Here is a 20,545-nt window from a genome sequence, read left to right on the forward strand (position 1 = left end):
AGGTCCTTCAAACAGTGTACAACTTTGACATGATATCAGAAATATAATAAGCATCCAAGAAGCATTTGTTAAAACAATTTTAGCAAAGATCTATGAGGTTCCTGTTTAGCCTGTTAGTTTTATGCACACTTCAATATAAGTAGAACTTTTTCTTTTCTTTTCTTTTCTTTTCTTTTCTTTTTTTTTTTTTTTTTTCCTTTTAGGTTCTGAACCTCTTTCTGGCCTTACTGTTGAGTTCATTTAGCTCAGACAACCTTGCTGCTACTGATGATGATAATGAAATGAACAATCTCCAGATTGCTATAGGAAGAATGCAAAAGGGAATCGATTATATGAAGAATAAGATACGGGAGTGTTTCCGAAAAGCCTTTTTTCGAAAGCCAAAAGTTATAGAAATCCATGAAGGCAACAAAATAGACAGCTGCATGTCCAATAACACTGCAATTGAGATAAGCAAAGAGCTTAATTACCTGAAAGATGGGAATGGAACCACCAGTGGTGTGGGTACGGGAAGCAGTGTTGAAAAGTACGTAATTGATGAAAACGATTATATGTCATTCATCAACAACCCCAGTCTAACTGTAACAGTGCCAATTGCTGTTGGAGAGTCCGACTTTGAAAACCTAAATACTGAAGAGTTCAGCAGTGAGTCAGAACTAGAAGAAAGCAAAGAGGTAATACTGTTTTTAAATTTGGGGCTCATTTTGCAGTATAGGCATGCACCATGGTTTTTAAGTATTGCTTTTGTGTTTATGTGCATTAGTAAAAGGTAATATTACAACTGGTGATATAACTCAACGGTAGAGCTCATGTTTAGTATGAGGGAGGTCCTAGGTTCAACTCCCAGGATCACACACACCAATGCTTAAAAGAATAATATTGAAAGTCTTAAGATAATGCTGGAAAATCATGAGAAAGTGGAAAATCTATTTATAGAAAGCTCAACTTTCTGTAGGAAATCACTATTCTGAACAATTAATGCATTTATTTTCTTGGTAATTTAAAAGTCGATTTAAAAATTTTGCTGTCAAAAAAGGATGCTATTTAGTACATTCAGCTCTGCACTATGTTATGTTCTTCTTAATGAATGACATTTTATTGCTAATTGTGCCGGTATCATCTCTTTATATTCCGTATTAGGCTTTGCTTTCAGCGTTTTAATGTGAAAGCTTTGCAAGGTTTTTGAGAGTTTTATTCACTATGATAGAGCATTTTATTTATGAAAGTATTATGTTTATTAAGAAAATGTGGCCCGAAGTGGTAGTGCACGCCTGTAATCCCAGCACTCGGGAGGCTGAGGCAAGAGGATCATTGGGAGTTCGAGACCAGCCTGGGCTGTGAGCTCAAGGCCAGCCTGAACTGCATAGCGAGACCTTGTCTCAAAAGAAAAAAAAAAAAAAACAGACAAAAAAAGAAAATGCAAGTAGTTCTGAATTCATTTTGCTCAATCAAGGATGAGCAAATCTATATTTTCCATATTATTTTAAAAATGCTAAAAGCCACTCAGGAAGGTTTGATTTGATGACTACAATTAAACTGTAGATAGAAAGAAAATATTTTTACTGTCATATTACTATTTGTTAGAAAGAAGTAAATGAAGTTGATTACACTGTATGATTAGAATACATCGAGTCTTAGGATAGTAACTTCATGGTACAAATTATTCAATTCTGTGAAGGAATAGGAATAAAATACTTTACTATTATTTATTTATAGACTTCTAGAATACCAGTGGGAAGTAAATCTAGCACAGATGGAGTTATGAAAGATATATTACAGCTTGAGGGTATAATGCTGACACCATGGGAATCTGACTAATAATGCCTGGCTTTCTGAGCATATTTTTAAACTTTCTTCTTTAAAATAAGTATATCAACATAATTTGATCTGAAATCCTTGTAATAAGTAGCTGACAATGTTGCAATCATAGCTTCCTGATTTTGCCCCAAACATATGTTCTCAGACCTGCTGAGATATAATAGTAAATTCTAAAACATCTTGAAGAAAGGTAAAAAGGAACACACAAAATGAGGTAGCAAATATTCTTTCTATGAATTTCATTCAACCTTTGGTTACAGAGTTTATTTTTAATTAATGCTGCACATTTTGGTAAATTAATAATTCAATTCTACCTTTATTTTCCATCACCTGACAGATTTATTTCCAAAGAAATACCAATTAATAACAAGCATTTATTGAGCACTTTTTGTGAAATTACCATTCTTCTGAATACTAGGAGCAAGGAAGCATTAAACTAACATAACATAATTCTCCTTCCGGAGAATCTCAAGATCTGTGAGTGAACTAACACTAATTCACAAAATCATTAAAGACCTATTTAAAAGTTCAATCCCATAGGACTACATACAAAGTTATAGGTCTGAAGAACAACAAAGGCAGTTGCTTGATAGAAGATATGAAATTGAAATAGGCTACAAATTTTGAGTCATCTATATATGAACAGAAACCAAAAAAGCAAACACCTACAAAAGATGAGCCAGAGTTGAGGGTGAGTTCTTAATATTAAGGTGAGGATGCGAAACCAGCAGCATAAATAAAGAATTGGTTGAGAAGACACTGGAAAATATGTTTGGGTGTGTCTAGTAATTTTAGATAGTAAAAGTTTGAAGGAAGCCGGAGTTTGGGATTGACTACACAGTGAGTAAGGAATTGTATTGTTTCTTCTGAAACAGTAGACAATAAGAAAGTGATCTCTTAGGAAAATTTCTTTGGTATCAAAGAGCAAAACAGTTTAGAGTGAGAGGTCAGGGAGATTATCTTGAAATCTCACTGGATAGAAATGAGTAGATGAAATTCTGGGGTATAGGAATAAATAACTGAGACCAGTACAGTCTAAACAACCTGAAGAACTTAGGAAATGGGAACAGTGGCAGTGCCATTGTCCAAAATGGTCTTTTAAAAAGGTTACCAGACTTGTATGAAAAGATTTTAATGGAGATATAAGGTTAAATCTCCTAATGAATAGAACCCACATCCAGGGATTCAACCAAGCATAGAGCAAAATATTATTTTAAAAACTTACATATTTACTGAACACCTAGAGGCTTTTGCTTGTCTCTTTTCCTTTAAAAAGTTTAAAACATAATTACATAGCACCTATAATGTATTCGGTATCATAAGTAATCTAGGGATGATTTTAGGGATTATTTAAAGTGTAAGAAAGGATGTGTATAGGTAATATTCAAACTCACAGCCAGTTTACACAACCGACTTGGACATCTGCTGATTTTGGTATTTGCAGGGGTCCTTGAACCGATTTCCGATGGACATGTAGAGCCGATTATGCTGAAATTAGAGTGACAGTATTGGAAACAAGGGTCTGGGTGAGAGATCAGGTTTAAAATAGATTTGATAATATACTTTCTATAATTACTTGGGTCTCTGAAAATAGAAGAGGCCACTGAAGAATTAACGATAAAGCAAAAGCTGAAAGAAAGTTAGTGTGAATAGCTCAGGATCAAGAAAAGGTTAAAAAAAGCAAAGTAAAGAAACTTTTGCTACATTAATACTGCAAGTTTTATGACACTGGATTCATGGAAAGTAAGTGTCTTAATGTCTTTCTACCAAGTAGTTGGTTTGCAAAATATTCAAAATCTTTATAAGGTCCACAGATGCTTCTTTTTAATGGCTCAAACATCATGAATTTCAAATATGAGATACAATCTCTTCCCATTATCAAGTCCTAGGAAACATTTATTGCTTGAACAAAAAGTTCTTTTTGTGCATTTTTATAACTAGTCTATCTTCTTTCAAGGCAATGTTGGATACATAAAATCCAAACAGAAAATATAATGACATTGTTTATATAGAAATATTAGTGAGAAAATCATAATATAAATTAAGTATTTTTAAAGTTACAATATATTCTCAAATGAGTTTGCACAGCATTTTGAAATCAGCAATAGATATTATGAGGGTGATGTGCTTAAAATTATACCAGATTTCAAAGCTCCGAATACTAATAGGTCAATTCACATGTATGCTCACACACAAGATAAAGAATAGATGGTTTTTAAAAGTAATAATCAACAGTGCTAACATTATGAAACAGATATGGCTAAATTCCAGCCACGTGTAGTTTTGATCTGAAATTTCCCCAAACTGCTAACATTGAACACTAGTCACAGTTTAAGTATGCACTGTCATCAACCGGGGTTTTCTTTTTTAAAAAAGAACACACACACAGTGTCAGTCATCATCTTGGTTTATGATTCTTTGTGTTGACTAGAGTCGCAAAGATACATTGAGCTTTGCTTGGAGAGCACAGAATATTGTTTTTCTTTGGTGACAAAGTAGTTAAGCTGACAGGCTAAATCCAAGTGTTACACATTCCTCGTTTAAAAACCAGCAAACAAACGTACTGTAGCTACTTTACTCTTTCTGTTCATTTTCATACCAAATTATGTCTGGGAAGTTCAGTGAGAGATAAATGAACCCTAGAAGCTTTTTAGAAATAAAAACATAATTTGTTGTTATTTTATATGTTACATAATGTATTGATATATTGTGTGTTAATTATATTTGCATATATGAACACCAAAACATAACCAGGCTGATATGATAACAAACAGAGAACTTTGCATGAAAAAAATGTAAGACAGTTGAAAGCATGAATTTCAAAAGTGTTTTTTTTAATACAGGAAAAACTGGGAACGATTTTAAATTTTTAAAGTTCACATTGTCATGATTTCTCAGAAGTTTTACATAACTATAGATTCCTACAATTTAGTTCTTAAAGGATTGTTTGACTTCCTAAGTGAAGGGTATAGAATAAATGCTTTTAAGAACCATATTTGAAGTTGAATTCCAAAATTAACCAAGCAATATCATACTGTGACCTTCACCGCTTACCATTCTTCTCACAGGGGTAAAACCAAGCTGGAGCCATCAAGAATGCAGCTCTGGTGTTTTTTAACCAGCCAGAGGCTCGTGCCACCACTTTTACCCAGGTTACCCAAGCAAGTTGTACACGTACAATCACTTTCCAAATGAATTTTGACTGCCTGCATGCTTCTCAGCTATGTTCCTTCCCCGGCCGTGGCAAGGAAGTGCCAGACTCGCCCAGCTGCTCTGCTGAAGCGTGTGACACATCACAGCATGGCCAGGCGAGATGGGCAGCCCCAGCAGCATACTTAATTCTGCTAATGAGATTTTTCAGGCTTTAGACTTTTCAAGGCAATAATTGCATGCTCTATAGGATTTACAAGATCTATTTTAAAACATGAAAATGTTGAAGATTCAATACAGTCAAGGACCTAAAAGAGCATGCACTTTTATTTCTCTGCTTTTATTTCATTGAAATAAGACCACAACATTTTTGTTGTTGATGATTCAGCCCTTATAAGTAAGTTGTATAATAAAAGAAAGAGCCATAATGGGGTTTTTTCTGATAGTACTGCCATTTTCCAATTATTATAATTAGATCCATGAATAAAATTTTCAACCTAAACAATTCACGTGCTCCTAACCAATTCACTTGCTTTCGTGCTTTGGGGAAAGTCTCTGTAAAAAGAAGTAGGGTGATTGTGAGATTTTGAAAAGGGCCATAGTCTGTGTATGCATTTGAGCATCACATATCTTGGATTCTCGGTAGTCTAGAGAAACTGCTACATCAAGTGTCTGCAAAACCACAGTGATCATTGTAATTAAAAGAAGGAAGTATTGTGATGGGAAGAAAAGTTCATTGGGTCTGGATCGTTAAATAATCGGTCTAGTACAGTCACTTTTGATTTGGAATTTCCCTAGCATTTATTAATTTTTCCCAAATGTTCTACCCAAAACAGAAAAATAGAAAGAAGCTTAGAAATGTTGCTATTTTTATTATTAATTACTAGTCATAGTTTTATTCAGAGTATAGGGAACCTCACAAAATTATTGTAGCATTGCAGGAAAACTAAGCCTTTGTCTTCTTGACACAACTTTCTCCTGTTGATGTCAATATTTACAGCTCTGAAAGGGACAGTACAGAGCCAAAGTAGAAATGTTTTGAAGTGTTAGCCCTTTTCAAGACTTTTGGTGACCAAGAACATCTAGAGTATGGGATTATCTCTAGGTGAAGCGTACATACTCTGTTTCCTTAGGGAAAATTAACAATTAGTTGTGAAGTACAACAAATTTATAATAGAATTATTAGTGAAAAATAGAACAAATACAACCCCTGGTGATCTACGCGATTTTTACTTAACACCAGCTTGTTTCAAAGTGTAAAACAGCCTTATTATTCACCGAAGAAAATAGGATGTATTTTTCTGCACAAGCTGAATAGAAGTAAATGCTACTGGGAAGGTGTCTCTTGCTTACACCATGGTTTTTATAGGATACCCTCATTTTTGAAACTTTCTTGGAAACTGAAAGCAGACACTTGACGAAAGTCCTGAGCATGTGTCCTGGAAAAGACACTTTGCTGTTTTCAGACTTTGAAGAGCAAACAGAGGATGACTCTGGCTTTCAATTTTTCTACCAGTGTCTTGTAAATGCGCCTTTTGAGAGCCACACATGGGTGTATGAACAGCCATTTTAGACCTGTCTCGACCTTTTGAGAATTTTCTTGACACTTCTGCTGAATCAAAACCAATTAAATCTGGTTCAGATGGAAATGTCTGCATCTCTTCTAAAGATAAATGGCCTTTTACTTCTGCTTTTCTGATGCCCTTTTGCCCTGCTCTTCAACCACCACATAATTATTTTCGGTTTTACAAATTATGTTCCTATCCAGGCTATTTTTAAATAAAAGGAGCACTAAGGGTCTTATACATTTAACATATGTCAAGACAAAATCTAATGGTGACAATTTATATTTTTAACCATTTGTAAGAGGTCAGAAAAAAAAGAGCTGTTGGTTTTAGTCATTTTTTTCTGCCTTGGAAAAACAACCAGATGGCTTCAGTACGTGGCTGCCTGTTTTTAGGTGAGCTATCATAAGGCAAGATATGGGGACGCATATCCAAAAGATCAGACTAAGGCCCTCATAGTACGTGTCATGAAAGGAGGATCCTCTTTTAATTTTTTTAGAGAAATGGCTAGATTTAAAAGGCAATCTGTAATGGCTGAATCTTTTATTTTGTCTTGAATCATACAGCAGTTTGTGAGAGTCAAATATTTGAGAGCTGACTGAAAATAAATGAAATGTGAGCGCATTTCAGTGGAAGTAGGCCAGTTGCTAACATTCTCTTCTACTTCTGGAAGTTCAATTTCATTATTTAATTGGATAAAAATCAAGAACAATATTCATCAGACTGGGGAATTTCTATATACGGTCCTGTTACTGGGGAAGCTGGGAAATAGTCTCATGGCCTTTCCGGCTGCTAATTCTGTCATTTCTTATGTGGAAATAATTCCTGAGTAGTATTTGTGGTTAACCTTCTTGAACACGTCCTATTCAGGTACCATGTCTCTGAGAACATGGTTCTTGGATCAGCGTGCAGCTTCCACAGCATTGCGCCAGGCTTCTGCTACGGCCAGGCATGTTTTCCGCGGCTGAATTAGGCCTGGAGAATGTTGCATCTCCAAACCTGCTTTCCAGTGTGCATTTTGTAGAGCATAAGCCAGCATCCCTCTGTAGACTCAGTAGCTTCTACAAGGGATGGAAGAATCTAACCTTTAAACGCTGTAAAATATTGGAGGGGTTAGAGAGAAAATAGTACAAGAAAAACAAGTTTGAACTTGTACTATGTGGTTTTATATGGAAGCTTTCCATGGTTATATCTATATTCACAATTATATTTCTTGTTTTGTTTTGTTTTGTTTTGTTTTGTTTTGTTTTGTTTTGGGTGCCAGGAGTTGAACTCAGGACCTCGTGCTTGCCAGGCAGGCATTGCGCCACTGAGCTAAATCCCTGGCCTCTTCACAATTATATTTCTAATTTCTTCAGAATATGTATTAATTTTAGTTGTTCAATACGGTCATTCAGTTGATTACTATGGTAACTTTCATTTCCAGTTTCTTTGCGATTTTTTAATATCATTGTGTATCACAGCTATGGCAATATAAAGTAAGTTATTCTTTGCATTTAGCATCACTTGCTTTTAAATCAGTTACCTAGATTTCAGATTTTGAAAGTCAATCTTAGTATGGCTATGATAAGGGTATCATAAAGTATCATCTAAAAAGGTATGAAGACCAAAATGTTAATGTTTAGATTATTTAGATTATACCAATGTATAGAATTTGTATAGGTTGCTATTATATTAATGTATATAGTTTTAAATGCTTATTTCATTTTCCATAGTGTGTGTTAGTGATTTAAAAATACATCAGTAAACTTCTTTAGACACCTAGCTCCTAAAGTATTGCAGATAGTATGTTTTCCAGTTGATGTAATTTAGTAAGAACTAAATTCAATCTTGAATTTGTATACAGGTAAATGTATAGCTTTAGAAATTTTATATAGTTGATATTGTATTTTCACAGGATAAAATTACATATTTTCTTCTGATAAAAATATGACATATTGGATTGAAAATAATGTAATGGCATTTCTGACTAATGTGATTAAAGCATTAATAAGCCTGTTCGGCCAGTGTGGAAGAGTTGGCTTTATGCCAACCTTCACAGGGAAGGAAGCCTTCCGTAAAACACTTGTTATTAAAATGAGCACTCCTCTACTGTTTTCTAACCTTTGCTTCATGGAGGTCTAAGATCCCTCTGAACATTCCTTGAGAAGCTTTCTAGGCACTAAATGCTTCTCCTTATAATCCACATAACTCCTGGATAATAACAGAGTAATTTTCCATATAAATGGATTCTGCTCCTTGGAGAAGAGCAGAATGAGCCAAGGTCTTTTCCTTGTCTGCTTTCAAAAGACACACTATTATTCACACTGCCAGGTAGATAGAGATGAACTCACTGAACGCTGTCCTTCTCTACTTTAAGATGTATGAAAAAGGCCTCCAGCACTATTTAAGATGTTAAGATTATACTATTCACAAATATTTATAATGTAAAAACAGTTCTAATAACAAAAATACATTCAAGTCATGCTCTATGGCACACACCTGTAGTCCCTGCTACTTAGAAGGTTGAGCCAAGAGGAATGCAAGTTTGGGACCAGTGTGGGCCACTTCTGAAGACCCTGTCTCAGAATGAAATAGAATATGGTTCAGCACTTCTTGGATTCAATCCCTAGTACTGCCACACAAAGAAAGTTCAGAGGTTCATGTGTGATAATTGATTACATTGATGCTTGGTTGGGCTATGAAGTGTTATTTTATGTAAATATTTACATTTAATATAAAACACCTCTAGAATCTAGGGCAATTATATGAAAAATTAAACATCACCTGATTATATCATCAGTGGCAAAATGAAAAGAAAAGATGAGTATATTTGCTAAATTTTTCAAGTGGGAAATATATGTGTCTATGTATGGATATATATGATACATATTGCTATCTTCTTTCCTGATTTTTACTTCCATATTGGAAATATATACTTTGACATGAAAAATTATTAATTAAAAATCCCTATTCAATAAAAAATTTATAACATTTATATAGACTCCAGATCATAACTGAACTATACATTATTAAAAAGCAGAGAAGAAATTATCTAAGTATTGTAATTGTCTCCATAAAAGTAATACAAAAGTATATTCAATCTATTTATTTCATTTCCATAAACAACATTATTACAATATTTGGTGCCTATTCAATTATTGGTGCTATACTGGATATATAATATATATGTCATATTTCATATATGTGTGTACATATATACATACATGTGAATATATGTTCATATATATATGGATATTTCATTAAAAGCAACAAATATAATGGATCAAATGGATGATAAACTTTAGCATGGAGATATCGAGCAAGCAAGAAAGACTTTATAAGAGTGATAGATCATGACCAGGCTCAGAAGAAATTATTGAACTTACCTCAGCCAAGAGGAAGTAGTTTAGTTCTGAAACTTCATGTAACTAACCTTGAAACAACTGGGCTTCTTGCTGGTGTTATTTATGCAGTGGATGTTAGTGCCAATATTCATCAAAAGTCACAGTGTTAAACCTATAAACCATGAGTGAAATTGAAAAGGAAGAGTTAGTTGCTAAACCAGTTATCTTATATTTTCTTGATTATCTCAGTATCTACAACAATTCTACCCAGAAGTAATCTTCCTAACCTTTTTTTAAAAAGAATAAAAACACCCTGACTGTATGATTCAGAAAAATCCCAGAAGAAGGAAATATGTCTGGGCTTCCCCACAGTAGAAGAAAAAAATTAATGGTAACAATTCTTATAACAAAGAATCATTGGCCAAAAATGATGATCTAGCTTCTCTCTTCAGCATACTTCAGTCTAGGAGGAACTATATTATTAAATTCTATTTTCACTTTAAGTCTTTTTCATAATATATTAGCTGTACGTGGTTAATGTCATCTTTCACATCACTGAAAGTATTAATCTGAATATTACTCTTGAATTTTTGTTCACAATATACAATATTAAAACACATCAGCATTACAATTTCAGCACTAGGGAATGTAGAACCAAATTTCTGTCAATATGACTTGCATTTAAGGAGTCACTGAGGTTTTTTAAAAATAGAACATTAACTCTTGCAAAAGCTTGAGCAGCATGACCGTAACACTTAGCTACTGAAATTAATGGGTCTTTGAAACCATTAGTATGTCCATGAACTGTTCCTTCATCCTGAAAGCTTTGCGTTACTTAGGTATTGCTGTAGGTTGTGTCCCTGCATCAGGTTTTGTAAAGGTTACTCATTTATGATGTCTTTCCAACTGATCTCAGAAAACTTATTATTTATGCTTGTGACATTAAATGGCTCTTCTAGATGTGTGGCATGTTACAATGATTTATTTAAAGGAAAAATCCAAAGCTTGATCTCATGTTGAATTCAGATTGAGCTCCTAATGAAAGCCTATACAGACTCTAGACAGTTCCATTTATGAAGAAATTTCCATTTCATTTAGAATTCTTTGGTAAGTGTTGAATTCATTTATGTGTTCAAAGAAAAGAGAGAGATCCATCATTTTCTGCTGGTAAAATAAGGAGAAAATTATATAAGCCAGAGAAAAATGTAGCTCAAAGTTGAAATATAATGACTGTGACTAATGTTAATGTACTGCTCTTCCTTTCTAAAATTACAGAAACATGGCCAATACTTAGAAACAACTGGTAATGTTCTTTGCCCTCTAAAATTTCCATCTTAAGAGGTGGAAGATATGATTTGATTTGATGCATTTTAATTAATGTAATCATTAGTAGATGTAGCATACCAAACTTCAGCAAACTACTCCTAGTTCAGCAAGCGTGTCAATGTTATTGAGTTATTTTCATAGGGTACTCATGTACAAGTTGAGCTCATAAAATGAATTAATCAGCGTAAGGCATCCTTTCCAAATCATCCACACTACATGTTGCCTAACCATTTTTGTCCAAATTAAATCAGCAATCACATTGTTTTTTAATAGTAAGATTTAATTCTGTTAAATTATTAGCTTATCTTTATCAGTAGTATTAACAGAATCAAATGCAATCACTACCATTTTTTTACACTATGACAGAGCATTTCCCAATTGGTTGAATAAGAAGAAAGAAAATTCACATCTTTCTAATGGTATTTTGTTTCCAGAAATTAAATGCAACCAGCTCATCTGAAGGAAGCACAGTTGATGTTGCTCCACCGCGGGAAGGTGAGCAAGCTGAAACTGAACCTGAGGAAGACCTTAAGCCCGAAGCTTGTTTCACTGAAGGTAAGCAAATTCTAATGTAATTGAGTGCAGTCTTCTCTCATTCCTGACAGAGACTGAACATACCTCATGCGAATGACATATTTCAAAGAAATAGTGAAGGTGTATTTATCTTTGTTTTCCTAGTTTCTTTCACAAAGTCAATTTGTCTGTATTTCCAAATCCTAGCATATGTGATAGCAGAGAGTATGGTTGAACAATTAAAGGACTTTTTGGTGTTGTCCTCATCCTCCAGAATGTCAGAAAACTGATCCATGAGATAAATGGCGTTCTAAATGTCATACATCACTGGTATTGCGATGCCTTCAGAATGCGCTGGCAGTAGTGTGATGTGATTTGCAGACACTGCAATGACCACATCCCATCCCTGACAGTTTAAAAAATGGTTGTTTTGCGCTATGGCCAGAACTTCAGGGGAGAGTAGCTGTGTTGGACCGCCTTGGCAGTGGCAGTAATAATTGTTCACACATGACCAATGCAGTGTCTTCACACAAATCAAAGGTTTATTGATCTGACTGTATTTAATCTAATGAGTAGTAGCTCAGAAAGTTAATTCAAAAGAGTGGATAGAAGTTAGAAATATAGTAACATGACGCTTCGAGGCTGAGGACAAAGGAATAAGATGACTGACTGACAAGATGTGTCACTGGTGTAGGGAAAGCACTGAGGCGGAAAATAAATTAGCTTGAAAAAACTGACAGTGGCTGCTACCTGAGAAGACAGTGGGATTTTCTATGCATGAAATGAAGAAAATAAAGACCTATGATCGTATGGAAAAAACGAATAAGCAACTTGAACATGAAGTTTTACCCCAAATCTGAGAAATGTACCTGAATCCTATTTCCCTCAATTGCCTTGAGGGAAAGAGAGCCTAATAGGTACTGAAGAATAAAATCATTTTTACTCAAGCAGTGCAGGCAAAGTAAAGTAGTCCCTGGAATTCTAAGAAGCTAGCTGAGAATATGAGTCTGAGAACAGTCATTAAAGAGGAGGAAAGTTGGAGGTGACTGGGGAGCACAATGATGAATTTGTACCAGGGTAACAAGGGAGAAAGGGTTTTTTTTCTTACTTAATATGGAGATATATTTTCTAACTTATTATATTTAATGTTGCCTTTTAGGATGTATTAAAAAGTTCCCCTTTTGTCAAGTTAGTACGGAGGAAGGCAAAGGAAAAATCTGGTGGAACCTTCGGAAAACCTGCTACAGCATTGTTGAACACAACTGGTTTGAGACTTTCATCGTCTTCATGATACTTCTCAGTAGTGGTGCTTTGGTAAGTGAAATGTACATGGACAAGCTTCTAGTAAGGTAGCTCACCCTTTGAAAATGCCAGAAGCATAACAATCAAAGCAGAAGGGCTACCTGTGCCTTGCAGAGCTCAGTGACCAGGATGTAACTATGCAAAATGTCATTCAAAACACATCAGAACCACTCAACAGATAGAATTTCTCGTCTGATGTTTGTCTAGCAGATATTGTCCTCCCTTAGATAACCTTTTGCAGAGATGTCCTGTGGCTGTGTCACCTTCCCTGACAAGTGACGTTCAATGTGTCCTAATAATCGTATTAGCATTTATGGACTAAAAATGTATTTTGCTTTCTTCATATGTTATCAACTTATCCTTTTAAAATGAGCCAGGTCACTCAGGAAATTAGGGAAAGTATTTTTGGCATAGGCTAATTCTGTCCCTTTTTAACAGAATTTATAGTCTCTGTTGCAATGTCTTTGTAGTGTGTCTTTGTAGCAATAATGGAGGTAGGTATTTTGACATAAAAAGTAGAGATAGAGTACAAATCACATCAGTAAAGATACTGGCCTTTCCCTGTCAACATATTCACAGTTTGTTTTAATCATTAGATCTTATGTGATGTCTAATGTTTGATATTATGCAATATTTGTCAAATCATTGTTTTGTACTCAATATTATACTAAACAATTTTTTCAAGTACTTATAGGAGGCAAGCCATTGAGGTAAAATAAAGTATTCTTGACTCACAGGCTTTTGAAGACATATATATTGAACAGAGAAAGACGATCAAAACCATGTTAGAATATGCTGACAAGGTCTTCACTTATATATTCATTCTGGAAATGCTTCTCAAATGGGTGGCTTATGGATTTCAAACATATTTCACTAATGCCTGGTGCTGGCTAGATTTCTTGATTGTTGATGTAAGTATCCAAATGATTTTATGTATTTGACATTTAATATATTTATATAATTAAGACAGTGAAATATATTTATACAATGAAAATCATTTAATATATTTTTATTACTAAACCTTTTTTTAAGAAATTACAATTAATTCTATAATATGGGATGTCTGTTAGAATAGAGAAAGGCTGAGAAATGTGGACAGTAATAAGAGAAAACAGAGGGTTGTTCTACACTACAAGGCAACAGCTTTTTTTCCCTGAAAGATAAAGATCTCAAGAGAAGAAATAGCCGTAAAAAGCCTGTTAATTAACAAATCTAAGCCCTCAATTTATTAGTAATTCAATTCTTTAAAATCTCCAAAAGGCAAAATAAAGATAGATTTGAGGACTAGGAATTACAAGAATTAGACTTTAAGTTTTTACTGGAGCACATGTGTTAAATTAAGCCATTTCCTGTATTGCTTTTGTCCCATACTCACAGAGACAAGATGTATTTCCATTTTAAAATCCATAGTTAGATATCCCAGCAACTAATCAGATGTTTACCATGCAAAGTTAGGTGTAGCTCTGCTCTCAATCTGATTACCCTGGGGACAGTAGTCATAGGAACATTGCAATTATAGAATCTATCTGACTTGTTACCTATTTCTTTAATTTTTTTATTCCAAATAAGGGAGAGGCACTGGGGTTTGTCTGGTTGTCTGGTTCTTAGTGTTTTGTGCTATCCCATTGCACAAGGCTTCACAGCTCCTAACAAAACAAGGTGCTTAAAGCAGTCTGCGTAGCTGTTTCCTAGTAATCAGGAAGCACTTTATTTTTAATCCTAACACTGCCAGGAATCAATGATTCCTGTATGTGTGCATTCATTCTTTCAATCATTTTTGACAAGTCTGGGGCTACCCAAATTCCACTCTTTCCTCTCACACATATATACTATCATTCTATAGCCAAAATGTCTTTAACTATCTGAGTTCATAAAATATCTGCTGCCAAGTCACTTTAAATAGACCAGATATGACTTCTAATTTCTGTCTTGACTTTCATAAATAATAGATATGAATTTCAATATTGTCCTAAAAAGGTATCCACAAAGGGAAAGTTAATGTTCCGTGTTATGTAACTGGAATGAATCTTAAAGACTTTCTAGTCTGTTTTCTAGACATCAAGAAACTGAAGTCTTACTTTAACAGTTTTACTTTAACTGAAGTCTTACTTTAACAGACATTACACAACTATGCATGAAAGCCCTGACACTAGTATTCATATCTCAATTCTCGATACAGTTTTCCTTTTCCCTCCTAGAATTCTTCCCTAACTGATCCAATATAAAGGTATTAGGCATATCAGGCAAGAGTGAGCAGGGAAAGTGGGGGAGAGAGAAAGGAGAAGAGAGGAGAAGAGAAGAGAGGAGAGGAGAGGAGAAGAGAGGAGAGAGAGGAAAGAAGAGGAGAGAGAGGAAAGGAGAGGAGGGGAGGGGAGGGAACAAACGGAAAAAGAGAGAATGGTTCAAAAAGACTTCTCTATAGAAAATATTACAATGCAAAACATTCTAAAGAGCTGATCTTACATCATTTTTGCACATTTATTTATTTATTTATTTATTTGCTTGTTTGTTTGGTTTTGGTTCTGGAAATCAGACTCAGGATCTTGCACTTGCCAGGCAGGTGGTGTGCTGCTGAGCTATATCCCTAGCCCTCGCTTTTGCATCTTTAGACAACTAATATAGATACTTAGGTATGTTTATATGAGTAAATGAATGACAAAATAATGGTATAAAACAAATTACTTCCCCTTTAGTGAGTCAAAATTACCAGATTGCGGGGCTGGGGATTTAGCTCAGCGGCACAGCACCTGCCTGGCAAGCGCAAGGTTGTGAGTTCAATTCCCAGTACCGGAAAAAACAACAACAACAAAAAAAAATTACCAGATTGCAACCAGTTAGTGTTCTACAGTTAGGCAAGCTACTTTATCTTACATGAGCCTGTATTATTCTTTTCCCCAAACCAGAGACTGAAGTACATGAACGTAAATTAATATAACCACAAACAAGAACTTGTCCTTAGCCAGGCATGGTGGTGCATGCCTGTAATCCCAGCACTCAGGAGGCTGAGGCAGGAGGATCTTTGTGAGCTCAAGATCAGCCTGGGCTACAAAGTGAGCTCAACACCAGCCTGAACTGCATAGCCAGACCCTGTCTCAAAAAGACAAAAAAAAAAAAAAGGAACTTGTCCTCAGACCACTAGAGTCACAAAGCTAAAGTAATCAAATTAAAACAGTTTTTGAAAATACAAGCGAAACATCCTAAGAGAGTATCAGATTCATTAGGGTGTATTGCTATAACTAAATCAGCTACAAAACCCTAAAACAAACATTTTACTTTCAAATATACCTTTCAAAAACTACAATCATATACTTGAGATATGCATCTCTATACAAAGTGTAACTTTTCAATCTCCTACTTAAAAGTAAAATTAGATTGCCATGAGCTATCTTTCTGACCTCCTAAAATACATCCATTTATTCAATAAATACAGCTGAATCACTATTAAGCACCATATGCTATTGTAGACAAAGGAGATATGAATAGGACAGAACAGGCTCCATTAGAGCTCACATCCATGAGGCAGGAAGTGTCGGAAACAGGCAGTAAGTACATAAATAAGATCAAGGTGAGATAACTGGTCTGAAATAAAGTAGGTCATGTGGTCAGAACAGGTGTGAAAAGGAACAGGCAGACAGTGTCAGCTACTTTCCAGGGAGGGGTCCCTGAGCAGGTTATTAAGGAAAGAGGTGAGGCATTCAAAGACCTGAGGGAAGAGACAAAAAAGAATATTTTGACTCTGAAGTGGGAATAAACTGAGGAGATTCGAGAAATAGAAAGAAAACTGTTGTGCTCGTGTGTAGTAAAACCCAAGTGAGAGCAAGGAAAACTGAATTCAGAAATGTACGCAGGAGCCAAGAAAGAAGTCCAATCATATTATAATTTCTTACAGACTGTATGTGTTCTGTAATTTAACATAATTAATTACAACTACAGTGGGAAGCTCTTGGGGCAGAATAAACTGAGGTTTAATGTTCTTTCCTAAAGTGATCACACTTGGAGAAAGAAAGGTGAAGAAGGGCTGGGGATTTAGCTCAGTGGCAGTGCCTGCCTGGCAAACACAAGGTCTTGAATCAGTTCCACAGTAACAAAAGAAAGAAAGAAAGAAAGAAAGAAAGAAAGAAAGAAAGAAAGAAAGAAAGAAAGAAAGAAAGAAAGAAAGAAAGAAAGAAAGAAAGAAAGAAAATTGAAGACTAAAAGCAGAGAGTCCAATTAGGAAACTGTTTAAAAATCCAAGAAGGAGGAGATTTTATCTTAGATTATGATGAAGAGATTCCCTGGTGGACTTGTTTGGAGTGAAGAGATGATTCAGTAAATAGCTTTCTTCTACAAATGGGTAGACAGTGGAGCCATTATCTTTGGTGGACAATATTGGAAAATATGTTTGGCAGATTAGCCAGATCATTGGTAAAGCAAATGTGTTACATTTGAGATGCCTATTAAGACACTCAAGAGAAGATACTGAACTGTGTGGAATTCTAGATCTACAGTTCAAGAGAGAAGCCAGGACCTGATGTTAAATTTAGGGTCAACAGGATATAGATGGCATCTGATTCTATGAATCTGTTTCAGCTCATGTAGGCAGAGACTGCAAATTGACAGAGAAGTCCAAAACCAAATTCTGGTGGACACTTTAACATTTGGAAACATCCAGTAAGGAGTAAGAGACCAACAAATAGTAGTTAACAGGAGAACAGAATATGGCTTGTGTCACACAGGCTCAGAGAAGATGTGGGGTTTTTCCAAAGGAATGGAGAACAATTTTTTTCAAAAGCTACAACAAAGTTAAGTGACAAAGTACAGAAAACAGACACTTGGGTTTTGGCAAAATGAGATCAGGGCTCTTGTGAAAGAGGGAGTCTTTGGAATTGGTGGGAATGAAATACTGACTGAAAAGGTTGAGGGTAGAATGCAGTGAAAAGTAAACAGCAAGTGTGATCATTCATTTTGGAATCAAGGACAACTTAACCCATGCCTCTGCCTGCCGGAACACTGCACTAGATGGCCCAGTTTACCGTGGTTCTGTATAATTTTTTCTGTCCAAACACCAGAAAGATATTGTCTTCATAAAATTCAAGATATGCTATACTATTCCAGAATTACATAAACTATACTATAATGCTGCTATTAGACAAATGTTGAACTAAATAAATAATTAATGTTTATCTGAAATTTATTGAGAGCACTTCGATTTCCTGTTATCCTTATGGATTTTTGCATATGTATTACCCTTCAGAAAATTCATCTGAGCATCCGTCATAGAAAATTCGCATTCACGTTTAAACTGCCTTAAGGTGCCAAGGTGTCCAAAACAAACTGAGACTCAGCCATGAAGTGTCCATTGCCCACGGGTAATTTCCACTCCATTCACAGCACAGAGCAGTAATGTGGTTACAGTGCGATCCTTGCTTGCTGCTGTGGATCTCACTTCCCCTGCTTTTTCAAGGTCTCCTTAGAATCCCTGCCAGATGTTCTGTTGATGTGAACAATAGAACCGAGACTTTGGGACCCTAATATTTATTTCCAATTGCCAGAAATCTCTACAGTCTAATGGCTCCTGCCTTAATTCTTGACTTATTGGGCATTCTGAATAACACAGACTATTTTTCACTGTAGCACAGTGTAATGTCCAGCACTCTAAACCCTTATTGTGAGCTTGACACTAATGAAGAGACATATCATGATATTGAAAACTGCTACTCCTGATTTGCTGTTTACTGTGTACAAGTGTTACTAAAAACACTTTACATATGTTAAGTCATCTAATCTCTAAATTTCTGTGAGCTAGAAATGACAATTATTCTTAGCTTTGCAGATGGTAAGTTAAGGCAAAGAAAAGCCAAATTGCTTGCCCTTGTTAACCTGACTGTGTTTCTAATCCTTACTTTATTTCTCACAAATCTCATTATTAACATCTGTCTTAATTATGAATCAGTTACTAATTTTTAATTAACACTGCAATATGCATTTTTATTATTATCTTTGCTATAGCTTTTGTCGCTGTCTTAGAGATTTAGAAATTTAATAAAGCTAGTAGATGGCAGAGCTACCTCTATCTAGCATGATGCTGCTTGTCTATTTTACAATAGATACAGATCAACCTGGCTTATGGTGTTCAAAGTTCTCATGTTGTACTCCAAAAGTGGTTGTTTATAAAGAGTGGTGGTAAAAAATAAGATGGTGTTCTGCTAGTACACACATGCTTGTCTTAAATTTCAGCTAGAGGACTTGTGAAGAGAATTAAAGTATAATAACCTTGAGGTAAAGAAACTAAATCACTATAAATTATTGTCACATCATATAAATTCTGATCTCTATACATACATAATCCATGTAAATAATCTACTATGTGGTTTGAATTTTCCTAAAAATATTCTTCTGGTAGAAATGATTCACTGTGCCCATTTGGGGGAAGAATTTAATTCTCCTTTCTCATTATTATTAATAAGAAAAAATTTGCACTGGCAAGGTTCAAAACAGGTAGCCCTATTAAATGAACCGTAAATTTCTACACCCCCTTCTTTGAAAGCTGTGAACTGCATTTTTAATTGTTTCTTTGATGATATATACCAATACTCCTCTTGTCTCCTATCTTTCCCTGTCTGTCATTCATTTCTTCCTGAATTCACAAAGCTGAGTCTAGTGCTGTCTTCGGCCTCTTTCTCTCTTTTACCCCTCATACCCTCAATAAGCAAACTCTCCTGCATGTTACCTAGTTTTGAGTGAGCTGGGTTTAGTCACCCCGCTTCAAGTACATCAACACCACTAGAACAAAGTGGACCAGGCAATATTTTATTACCTCTGCTCCCTGCTTCCTGTTTTGACTTCATCAAGCATCCTGTTTAGATCTGTTTGGCCCCATTTCTTCCTCAATGCCTTTTCATGGGATGTAGCTCATCATCCAGGGTTCTTAAATGTTCACAGTAAAGATAGAAAAGCATTCTTACTTGTAATATTAATAAATTAACCTATGTCTTTAATGTGTCTTAATTCATTTAATCTTAACCCATGAGACATTTACTGATATGATATCAGTTCTCCAGATGAGGAAACTGAGGCATAAAGTAGATACTTAGTTGTTAAATATATCTTACATATTATGCAAAATCTCAAAAAGATTATGACTCTTTAACATTTAACATTTAAACCTGAGGATAGATTCATAATTATACACCCCATAAACAGAACTAATCATGCTCACTATCAATTAAACCAAGATTTTGAAATTTTTTTCCAGTGATGTGTTTAATTAAAGATGATGGATCCATTAAGAAAGATACTGTGATTTGTCCTTTCTGCATAAATAACATATGGTGTGATTTGAGATTAATGATATTGAAATTAATGCTCTAAGTATTCCAGATAAGGAAGTAAGTTTAGAGTGCTCATCTGATTTAAAGTCCTCCTCTGAAAACAAAGAGTACTGTTCAGATTTTGTGAAATTTATGTGGAAGCCATGGCTTTTATGTTCCACACAGCATTCTGCAATGATACACGACCAGATTTCATGCATCCCTTCTCCAGGGGTGAATGCTGAGGACTACCTTC

At 35.0% G+C, this 20,545-nt stretch overlaps 1 protein-coding gene across 3 annotated transcripts in view; it reads left to right on the forward strand.

The window, feature by feature from the left end:
• Scn3a (sodium channel, voltage gated, type III alpha subunit) overlaps positions 1 to 20,545 on the forward strand; it is a 112,851-nt gene that overhangs the window by 75,764 nt on the left and 16,542 nt on the right. For all 3 annotated transcript variants that reach the window (XM_005393301.2, XM_013518814.1, XM_005393300.2), the window contains exons 18-21: positions 204 to 674; positions 11,620 to 11,740; positions 12,858 to 13,012; positions 13,738 to 13,911. In XM_005393301.2, the coding sequence (XP_005393358.1) occupies positions 204 to 674; positions 11,620 to 11,740; positions 12,858 to 13,012; positions 13,738 to 13,911 (921 nt within the window). The remainder of the gene's footprint in view (positions 1 to 203; positions 675 to 11,619; positions 11,741 to 12,857; positions 13,013 to 13,737; positions 13,912 to 20,545) is intronic.

This window comes from Chinchilla lanigera, unplaced genomic scaffold (genome assembly GCF_000276665.1).
Source record: "Chinchilla lanigera isolate Chin_1 unplaced genomic scaffold, ChiLan1.0 scaffold00048, whole genome shotgun sequence".
Taxonomy (NCBI): domain Eukaryota; kingdom Metazoa; phylum Chordata; class Mammalia; order Rodentia; family Chinchillidae; genus Chinchilla; species Chinchilla lanigera.